This window comes from Triticum dicoccoides, chromosome 4A (assembly GCF_002162155.2).
Source record: "Triticum dicoccoides isolate Atlit2015 ecotype Zavitan chromosome 4A, WEW_v2.0, whole genome shotgun sequence".
Lineage (NCBI taxonomy): Eukaryota > Viridiplantae > Streptophyta > Magnoliopsida > Poales > Poaceae > Triticum > Triticum dicoccoides.
Genome location: NC_041386.1, coordinates 679,247,415 through 679,258,448, shown reverse-complemented (window position 1 = coordinate 679,258,448; position 11,034 = coordinate 679,247,415). Strand labels below are relative to the sequence as shown.

Below are 11,034 nucleotides of genomic sequence, written 5' to 3'. Positions count from 1 at the left end.
GCAGTCGATACGTCATTAGTGACGCATAGACTGGACCGAAACTCCTCAAATGTAGTCGTCGGTAACCCCTTGGTCATGACATCGGCGAACTGTTGAGCGGTGGGGACATGTAAGACCCGTATGTGTCCGAGAGCCACCTGCTCACGCACGAAGTGAATGTCGAGCTCGATGTGTTTCGTGCGATGATGATGAACGGGGTTGGCGGAGAGGTAGACGGCAGAGACGTTGTCGCAGTAGACAACGGTAGCCTTGGCCACGCCAAGGTGCAACTCCTGAAGAAGCTGCCGCAGCCAGGAGCACTCTGCAACAGCATTAGCCACAGCGCGATACTCAGCCTCGGCACTCGACCTGGACACCGTGGGTTGTCGTTTAGACGACCACGAGATGAGGGAGGGCCCGAGGTAGACGCAGTAGCCAGAGGTGGAGCGCCGAGTGTCGGGGCAGCCGGCCCAGTCGGCATCGGAGTAGGCCACCAGATCCGTGGAGGAGGACGCCGTCAACGTGAGACCAAGACCCATAGTGCCGCGGATGTAACGGAGAATCCGCTTCACCAAGGACCAGTGAGAGTCACGGGGAGCATGCATGTGGAGGCACACCTGCTGAACCGCGTACTGTAGGTCGGGACGAGTGAGCGTCAAGTACTGCAGGGCCCCAACAATGGACCGGTAAAAGGCGGCATCCTGCGCCGGGGTGCCTTCAAGAGCGGAGACCTTAGCCTTCGTGTCGATAGGCGTAGGTGCGGGCTTACAGTTAAGCATGCCGGCGCGCTCGAGTAACTCCTGGGCGTACTGCTGCTGATGAAGAAAGAACCCTTCCGCACGACGCACTACCTCGATCCCGAGGAAGTAGTGTAAAGGACCGAGGTCCTTCATCGCGAACTCGGTGCCGAGACGAGCCGTGAGCTGTCGGAGAAGCTCGGTCGTGGAAGCAGTCAGGATGATGTCGTCGACGTAGAGCAGCAGGTAAGCCGTCCCAATGGGGTGCTGGTAGACGAACAGAGAGGCATCCGAGCGGGTGGCCACGAAGCCAAGCTGCTGAAGGAAGGCAGCGATCCGCTGGTACCAAGCACGAGGAGCCTGCTTGAGCCCATAGAGTGAGCGCGAGAGCAGGCACACATGATCCGGCTGAGTGGCGTCGACGAAGCCGATGGGCTGCTGACAGTAGACCTGCTCGGCGAGATGGCCATGAAGGAATGCGTTGGAGACGTCCATCTGGTGGACGGGCCATGCGCGGGAGACCGCCAGCTGGAGGACAGTGCGGATAGTGCCCGGTTTGACAACCGGGGCGAAGGTGTCGGTGAAGTCCACGTTGAGTTTGGTCCAAACGGCGAGGGCGTCATCCCCGTCGCTGACCACCGTGTGGAAGAGATCCTTGGAGATGGTGAGGTAGAACCACCGGATGAGTGTAGCATCGATGGTCGTCCACTCTACATCACCGAGCATGAGGCTGGAATCCACGGAACCGTCGACGTGATCATGGAGATGATACTCGCGGAACACGAGAGAGAAATAGGTCTTCCAGGCATAGTAGGTGGAGGTGGAGTAGTCAAGGCACACGGGGACACGGCGGTGGATGTCAAGATCGCGGATGAGCACGGGATCGGGGCCGGCGAAGGGGTTGGGGATGACGGAACCGGATGCGGAGGAGGCGGGTGAGGCCATGGCGATGTCGGGTGGGAGAGGGAAGGTGGTGGTGCGGCTGGAGGGGAAGCAGCGGCAGGGAGAAGATGCGGCGGCGGCGGCGGCGGTGATGCGGCGGCAGCAGGAGCGGAAGCTGTTTAGGAAGAGGATCATGTGAGGAAAACTGATACCATATTGTTTGGCAATGCAACTCTCAATTGATTTGGGTGCATACACGCACGTATATATTTACAATGAGCAGCCCACGGCCTCGATTATACATGATAACTAGAAGGCGGGGCAAGGTAGGAAATGATCCTACATATACATGCGATATACTGCCTATACAAAAGATATTCAACAGTGCTCTCCCACTTTGCCGGAGCGCCGCCGTCGCTGCCGGTGTTCCGGCACTTCTTCACGCTATCTTCGTTCCCGCACAGGCTCTACTCCCTCCGCGGCAAAGACGCTGCCGGCGCCGGCCCGCTCTTCCGCCAGTTGAAGGGCACGGACGCGCGGTGGAGGAAGGAGTTCTTCTTCCTGTCGTCACCGGCAGCGTCGCCGTGGCAGTGCCCTGTTCAGTGGGGGAGGCCATTCAGGTCCGCCACGTCTGATCCGTCGCTCAACGGCCCGGAGAAGGCCGTGGCAGCGAGCCTGCTGCGCGCTCGCGGTGGTTCCCCGATCGATCTCACGGCGTATCTCCGCGACAGCAACTTGGCCGCGGCCAAGACCATCGTGGCACTATCACCGCCGCCGCCGACTCCTCAAGGTGAGCTACTCAAAGGAGCAGCGCGCTCGCCAGCGAGGGAGGCTACGGTGAAGAGCGAGCCGGACTGCGATGCGCCGTCGTGGTCCGGAAAAGAGAAGAAGCGGAAGCGGCCGGAGCACCATGCAACCGGCGAGAGCTCAGCGTCGGGGTACCTCTCTTTCCCGCCGGGGTTCTCCCCACATCACCGGAAGGCACGGACCACAACAGGACTACGAGCAAACACGGGAAGCAACTCCACGGCGGCGACGACGGGGACACGAGCGGCTGGAAGGCGGCGAGGCAACTGCTGCAGGGCATCGTCACGCCGGAGCGGCAGCGCGAGCACGCGGCGTCCAGGCCGGCCGACGTGGTCGCCTCGAGCTACGTGTCGCTGCTCCAGGTGAGGTGAATTTACTTACGAATCATCCATGCGCTAGCTATGCATTCGATTCGAGCATGATTTGCTTGTTGATCTGGACTGATAGACTGACACACATGCATGCCGATGCCGGTCTTGACCGAGTCCTGTAGACGGCGAACGAGGTGGCCTTCTCGCTGGGTTACGCTCTGGAGCTCGAGGAGAGGCTGAGGGACGCCGACGAGCTGCGGGCGGAGCTGCGCAAGGTGAAGGCCGAGCTCGCCGAGACCAAGGCCAATGCCGTGGCGGCGGCGGCGCGGGAGTCCCGGGGGCCCAGGGCGCGCTGACGAAGAGCTCTTCTTGGATCCCATGCCTACACCATGTCTCCACGGTGATATGCACACACCATTTCATCAAATTATATTAGACTGATGGACCTACTTATTCATCTTTGAGCTGCGGATTGACATATTTAGGCTTGTTTGGATTGAATTTGAATTTTGTGTTGCGGGCAACACATTTGCTATCACTGGTAGCTTTGAGATTCGGATCGTATATTCTCAACCCATTCCTATGTACTAATACTTTCTATTCATGATTAGCTGCACTCTTTTAAATTAAATTTCCAAAATAATGTAAGTTTTCATTTTTGGCAAAACAATATATATTTTTGAAGAAAAAATTTACTTGCATATATAATTGATTCAAATAGGGTGTTTCTACCAAGTTCACTGTCTTCGAAACACATTAACATACTGGACTGCTACTCGTGGCTTTCTATAGGTGGGCACACCAGCTTGCTCAATGTATGCAGGCCACCCGGGAGGAACCCTAGCCGCCACCGCAGCAGTCCCCCTCTCCTCCTCTTCCTCCTCCCACCGCCGCCGGAGGGTGTTGCCGGGAAAATCCCGCGCGGCGGCGACGGCGGCGGGGACGGCTCTCCTCCTCTCGCTCGGATGGCGCGGCACGGGGCGCTCCTCTCGCGGCGGGGGCTTGCGTGCGGCCGGGGGGTCGGTGGTGGATGCTGCCGGCGGGGCATGATGTGGCGGTGGTGGAGGCGTGTGGCCTGTGGTGGGAGGTTTGGTGCTGATGGCAGCCCAGGTTGCTCTAACTCCTTTTTGTGCGGATGCTCGAGGTGAGCGGTCGTGTCTTCGGAGCTTCTTGCTGGACCTGGCGGGGACGCTCGCCGTGACTAGCATGGGGATGGGGTGGTCTTGTGTTGCTGGAATCAAGCGCTGGCATCTGCGGAGACGACTAGGTTGGGGATGCTTCAGGCGAAAGCCTTGTGCCGACCTTGTCGGCAACGATGACGGCGACGCTTTTGGGCGTCGTTTCCCTTCTTGAAGGGTCATTGGGGAGCTGCTGCCACCTGCTCATTCGTGGGCTCCGGGCGAAAGCCTTAGATCCTTTATTAGTTCGAACAACGATGGCATCTCGATGTCGTTCCCCCCCTTGGGGGCGTTGTTTTTTGGAGCCACGAAATTCGATGTTGGTTGCTCGATGTCTGGGTAGCAGAGGTAGTTGGGTGGTTGGAATGCTCGGTGGTGGCGGTGGAAGTGGTCTGTGGCGGCGACTGGTGCCTTGGTCATCCTGGTGTTGTTGGTTGACCTCTCACGGGGGCTCTTGGCGACGGTGATGTCTCGGTGTTCGGTGCCCTTCGACGGCGCGTGAGGTTTTGTTGCTTTGCATAGTGCTCTGGCTCCCTCTATTTGTGATGGTGGCCATGGTGTGGCCTAGAGGAGGTGCAGGGGCTATCTCGGTGGAGCATTGCCCTTCGGCATGGTCAGTGGCTCTCTCTGTCGCGACGTGGCTAGGCAATGGGATACCCTTCGATGGCGATTGTGACTTCCTAGCTCTTCAAGGTGTGAGTGATCGCAGGGCAGCGGGTGACTTCTTCTCTTCGTCTTCTCGGCAACGAATCTCCTTTCGACTGATCCATCAAAGCTAGCTCTTGCTCTTCTCGGTTAGCCTAGTGGTGATGGGTGCTAAGTTCTTGGTGTCACCTATTGTCGTAGCTTGTTTCCTGGTTCTTCTCTGTTGTCCCTTATTCCTTCTTGTGTGTATTGGGTGCTACACTTGTGTAGCCATTGTGTTTGTATCTCTGTCTTAACTATGATAATGAAAATGGTTCAGGCCGGCATAAGCCCGCCGTAGCTCCGTCAAAAAAAATGTATGTAGGCCTTTTGCTGACAAACTAAAATATGGAGCAGTTCATATATGTACTCTAGTGTCACTACATTTTCAGTGCCATACAAATCAAGATTGTACTCTAGTGTCAATACATTTTCAGCACTCTATGTCAATACATTTTCACGCCTCACATACATTACAATGTACCCATGCTGTTCTGAACAGTACAGAAAATTTGAGTACTCCGCTACTCTGTAGCAACGAGAGTAGCAACGTACAGTACAGACACAATTGGGCAAAACTACAATGTCATCTACTACTACTCTGAACGTGCACTGGGAGTACCTGGAGCAAACTACTATGTACAAACAATGTCATCTCCTCCACTACTACTCTGTAGGAAATTGCAGAGAACTTCCTCAAGCATCTCATGAGCAGCACAACTATTCAGTTATCAATGAAGGTCCTGAGCTGTCAGTTATCAATGAAGATCTACATACACAGCTAATCATTCAGTAGAAACAAATGTGCTCTGGATCTATATAAACAACATTGTCAAAAATCCTGAAACTACTTTGCATGGGAGTACATGACAGCTCCATGCTTGAAACACATGCTTACCATACTCCATGCTTAAAACATACTCCGCTGGTTACTCCATCATCTAGAAGCTTGAGAGCAGGAACAGAGCTTGAAGCCGCTGGAGTACTCCTGGTTAAAAGTCCTTTGGCCATCATCTAGAGAAAACCATAATCAGGTCTCAACATACCCAGTTACTCCATCTAGAAATATTCAGCATACCCACATGGAGTAGAAATAATCACTCATTTGAGCATACAACAGAAATATTCAGTTACTTGCTGCCATTCAGTCACAGAATAAAAATGACAGCGTTATGCTCTCAATTTCAGAATAAAAATGTCCTACGTTCCACCAAAAAGAGTTGAGCAAAATTGCAGTAGCAAGAGGTTCTTGCAGGTTCGTCAAGAATACATTATTGCAGTAACTGAACTACTCCCATCAAGCATAAGGCTTTTTTTCTACTCCACGAACATGATCATTGGAAATACACCATTGCAGTAACTAATATACACCATTGGATTGGAGTAGCTACTGACAGGTTCAAGAACATCTGCCCACGAACATGTACTGACAGGTTCCACACGCAGAGAGAGGGAGAGGGATGCACCGTGTTGACCTTGCCGCAGCCGACGCGCTGGAGGTGTAGGAGACGAGGCGCCGCGGATCCAGCACGGTACAAGCCCAGCGCAACACTAACTGCTGAAGGTGGAAATTAGTTTTCACTAATTAATATAGCATGAAAAAAACGTCTATCCTGCCTGGCTTGAAGATTAATCATGTACATATCAAGCAAATGTTTGGAGAACTTGTTATCATTCATTTCAATTACCATCATATTTCAAGAAATCGCCAATTTGATATTCATTTGACAATTAATAAATAAAAACTTGGAAGCTACTGCAATTACTCGTGTGTGCTTCACATGAAAAACTGAACAACTTTGACTTGATTATCTTTTGCACCATTTGCTGCTGATGATTTGGGATTGTATTAATTGCACTTAGCCCTTTGTTGCTAAATATCATGGTCAAGCGGATGACTTTTGCATGTGTAAATTCAAGTAAAAAAATACTGTACATAACTGTTCAAAAAAAAAATACAAAGCTCTTTGCACCATGTGAGTATAAAGGCCTTGATTATATTATAATAGTAGTGCTTACTTCCTGGGACATATGAACCTTGAAATAAACAAGAATCCAGTTTTATCAAAGATAGATGAAGATAGTTAGACATGTGGCAGTGGATAGATTTCTCAAAGAATCAACCGTCTAGAATACTAGCCCCAGTAAACTACATGTAAAAGATAAAAAGAAATAGAGAAAAATGTGGAAAAGTTACAGTCCTTTGCGTTTCATTGCATTGAAAAGATGGGGAAAAGTTACAGTCCTCCTAGGAGGTTAGTTTTACAGTACATCATACAACTCGGTGGATATCCCAGGATCAAGGCAGAACAACCCGCAGGCCTGTGCCCCTGCCATAGCCCAGCATCGGATCTCATCCATGATCTTGTCGAGGAGCCCAGCGATGGAAGGCATCGCGTTGACGAAGACACATTCACTGATTAGATAATTTAGCTGGACATAGTGCCTATCACTGACTTGATGTCATTGGCGATATTCTTGGCATCTGCTGCAATACCAGCCAATCCTCTCCTTGCTAACCCAGCACGGTAGAGCCCATTTTCACCTTTCCAATGATTCGGATATTCTTTGATAGGCAGTCCATTGTCATTTATCATGCTCTCACCATTCTGGGATAAAAAATAACATAGAGCTTGTTAGCAGATTTAACAATTGTTGCACCAACAAAACAAACTCAGACATATTTAAACATCGATGTTGTTACCATGAGCCATATATTTGTTGTGCTTTTGTATCCAGTTGCTAACACAATCGCATCAAATGATATATTTTTACTGCACTGAAATTCAACTTTATCGCCCATGACCTTACTAATGCTCCCCTGTACCTGTAGGAGATAAATAGAATATTGATAACTTGGCATATGAAGACAACATCTGTTATGAAATTTATGTCATGTCAAGGATATACTTACTTTGATGATACCTTTTTTGATTAACCCAACAGTGCCAACATCAATAACAGCAGATGGGCCGGTTTTTGACTTGAGGATCATTGGACCCATTTTTGGCCTTCGGATGCCATGCCTCGATAGGTCTCCAAATATTAAATTCGCAGCCATCACAATGAGGTTATCCACTAGATTCAGTGGAAGACGGTGAGCAAGTGTCATCCCAAACCGAATTAATTCCTTTGTCATTACATGAATCTGCAACCATAAAACATGTCACATCTCTTTTGAAGTCTGCACGATAAAATAAAATTTCATAGAATCATCTTCTTTCAAGAGTTAATTTTTCGGTATTGTAGTTCTTCTAATTGTTTAGTTGTTTCTGCACGTTATAAAATAGTATATCGCTCTATATTATGAAATACTTTCTAGTAGTAATAACTCTGAAAATTTGCGTCCCTTCTAGTGGTGACTATAATAAGAAATTTCCCTCTACCCACTGAAAATTTATAGTGCCCATAGGGTGGGTGTGGGGGGATTCCCTAGTGTTTCCAGGTCAAAAATAATATATAGTGTGTGTACATACCGGGCTTCGTATAACAATTGAGGTATTGGCACCATGGTTCGCAAGGTCATAAGCAATTTCCATTCCAGAGTTTCCAGATCCAACGACCAATACATTCATGCCAGAGTAGTTCTTGCCTGACTTGTAGCTTGATGAGTGGACGACATCACCCGAAAAACTTTGTAGTCCGGGGATCATTGGAATATTCTCTGCACTATTCTCACCACTGGCCACCACAAGAAACTTTGTTGTGAACCTGACTATTGTGCTCTTTGCCATATCATGTGCCACAATGGACCAACATTTTTCGTCATTGTCATATGTGGATGACTCCACACTAGTGAGATACTTGGGTTGAATATTGAAACGCTCAACATAGTCATCCAAGTATTTCACAAACAAGGTTTTTGGTATGTATGTTGGCGCATCTACTGGGTATGACATGTGTGGCAACTCACAGAACTCCTTTGCAAGATGCAGCTTGAGCCGATCGTAGGCGCGGTTGCGCCAAAGTGACGCGCTGCAGCTTTCACGCTCGAGAATGACATAGGGAATTGAGAATTGACTAAGGCATGCTGCTGTTGCAAGGCCGGCTGGCCCAGCGCCAACAATCAACACTACAACATTCTCCATTCCAAAGAGAAGAGTTGACAAAGTTGTGGGATAGGTGCAATGGTAGGCTGGGAGTGTTTGCTTGTTTGCTCGATGAATCTTTGGATGCATATGTGGGCATATATATACTGGTATGTTTCTTGTGTCAATCTAGATTGAGGAATGAAAAAGGTAAGGATTTATTGACGCCTTATCCTGGTGTGTACTAGTATTCTATCTAAATATTGAACCGTTGGTGCGAAAGCATGTCCTGATACATTATAGGGGATACAAAATAGGCAGGAATCACACTCTTGATCAATTGGTTTTTTGGAAACTTATCAACCGGCTTTGGATATGTTTAGACTAAAAACTCTTTAGAATTTCATTCCATTCCTAAAATCCGTATAGGATAAGGATATGTTCAGTATATACTCCCTCCGTCACAAATTACTTGTCACGGAAATGGATGTATCTAGATTTATTTGTACTTGATTATTTCTCAAGACATAGCCATCTAGGCAGCAACAACTTAAACAGAAATTGCAGTAGACCACCCTTGTTTCTGTCATATGTTGACCACTATCCGCACATGAACAAGAACACTACCAGCCAAGTAATAAGAAGGTTGTAATCCTGTACATGGAAAATGATAGGACATTGCTATTGTATCATGTAGATATGGATCTGCCATGGGCAAGGCCATAACAACAGGTGCTGGTATTTGCAAACTGCAGCCGGTGGCAGGCTTGAGTGCCCGTAACTGGACAGGAATGTTAGCCTCGCATGACTGCAGCCCTCAATAAGTGGGGCACGCCGGCCGGCCCACACCAGAGGGAGGAAGCCGCGGCCTTGGAGGGCCAAGCGGCAAGATATTGGTCTACTTCTTAATTTTGTTTTTCCAAATCAGTAACACTAATAGCTAGTTCATTTTATCGATAAAGAACAACTAGCTCATCAACCGTTATTTGAACAACTTGCTTGCAGATTTAAAAATTAAAAGGGGAAGACTATGAGCATGCATAATTTTTACTACGGGAATATTCAAGAGCATTAATGAAGATCAATTTTTTTCCTCGCAAAAAATGATGATCAAATGTTGATGTAATTCAAAAAAGAGAGGTTTTGTAGCAAAAATTTGCCTCATGGGTATAATGTGATTTTTTATGTGCCAGTTTTATTCCTTTTTAACCAAATAATCACTATTAAGTTTTAGCACACCCTTCATTTTCTTTCTAGATTCACCACTGTCCATGATGTGAGGACTTATTGGGCATGAGATTTTAAATCCTATCATTTGTGATGTGCATCACATCGCGCATGGGGCCTCCTGGGCCACCACGTGTGATTAGTGTATGGCATATTTTCACCCTAACCATTTTCCATAGTGGCTGGTCTAGGGGTCAGTGTTTGAGATGCCCTAACCATTTGCCATAGTGGCTGCTAATAGTATGGTCTTGTACTAGTAGTGCTACTGTAGTTTAATAATGTTCAACTAATAGACTTAAATTTTAAAAAAAGGTGCTTCCACTGATACTGTTAGCCATCTTCCCACTCAATCTCAACTTCTTCGTCTACGTGTTCATCCTCGCAGTTTAGTACACACTTGTTCTTTTCTTCACTTGAGTTCATCTTTTTATCATCGTCAATACTTGTATGATTCACGCTTTGTTTTAACATCCATGGAGGAAAGACTTCGACCATGAACCATTGCTTGTGCCAGATCGACCTACACCATGATGTCTGCGATATGGCCACGACAGCTGCCACACCAATATTATTTTCTTCGCGCCATGACGGCAGGCTCATGAACTCTGGAGCAGCTAGGCCTTCCAACCTTTTGATCTACGCCTGCAGTAGCTCTAGCTGCTCATCCATCCTCCGATGCATGTCCTCCAACTTTTCAAGCCGCCTATGCTTTGGCCGTGCGTTGTCGACTTGTTCTGGGATTTAAAAAATGTTTATCGGATTCTAATTTTTGGTTCATTGTTTTAAAAAATGTTCATCAATTTGAAAGTTTGTTCATCGAATCAAATTATTGTTCATCAGTTTTTTTAACAAAATGGTCATTAAATTCAAAATTTGTTCATCATTTTTTCAAGAAAAAACTTGAATAGAAATTTTGTTCATCAAATAAAGAAAGGTTCATCAAATTCGATTTTTTTCATCAATTTTGAAAATATGTTCATCAAAATCAAAAAATGTTCATTCATTTGAAATCACGAACATTTTCTGAATCCAAGAAATGTTTTTGAATTGGGTGAACATTTCTTGAAATAATTTCCCGAACATTTTTTCAAATCATGAACAATTTTCGAAATCACGACAATTTCACAATTTGCTACTTTTTAGAAATCCTGAATTAGTTTTACAATGGAAACAGCTGAAAAAAGACAAAAGCAAAAAAAGA

General features: G+C 47.6%; 1 protein-coding gene across 1 annotated transcript; it reads right to left on the bottom strand.

The window, feature by feature from the left end:
• Positions 1-7,007: 7,007 nt before the first annotated feature.
• On the bottom strand, positions 7,008-8,666 carry LOC119289704 (probable indole-3-pyruvate monooxygenase YUCCA10). The gene is made up of 4 exons (XM_037568958.1): positions 8,055-8,666; positions 7,493-7,726; positions 7,334-7,405; positions 7,008-7,187 (listed from the first exon to the last, which is right to left on the bottom strand). The coding sequence occupies exons 1-4, from the start codon at positions 8,664-8,666 to the stop codon at positions 7,008-7,010; spliced, it is 1,098 nt and encodes a 365-aa protein (XP_037424855.1).
• Positions 8,667-11,034: the final 2,368 nt, after the last annotated feature.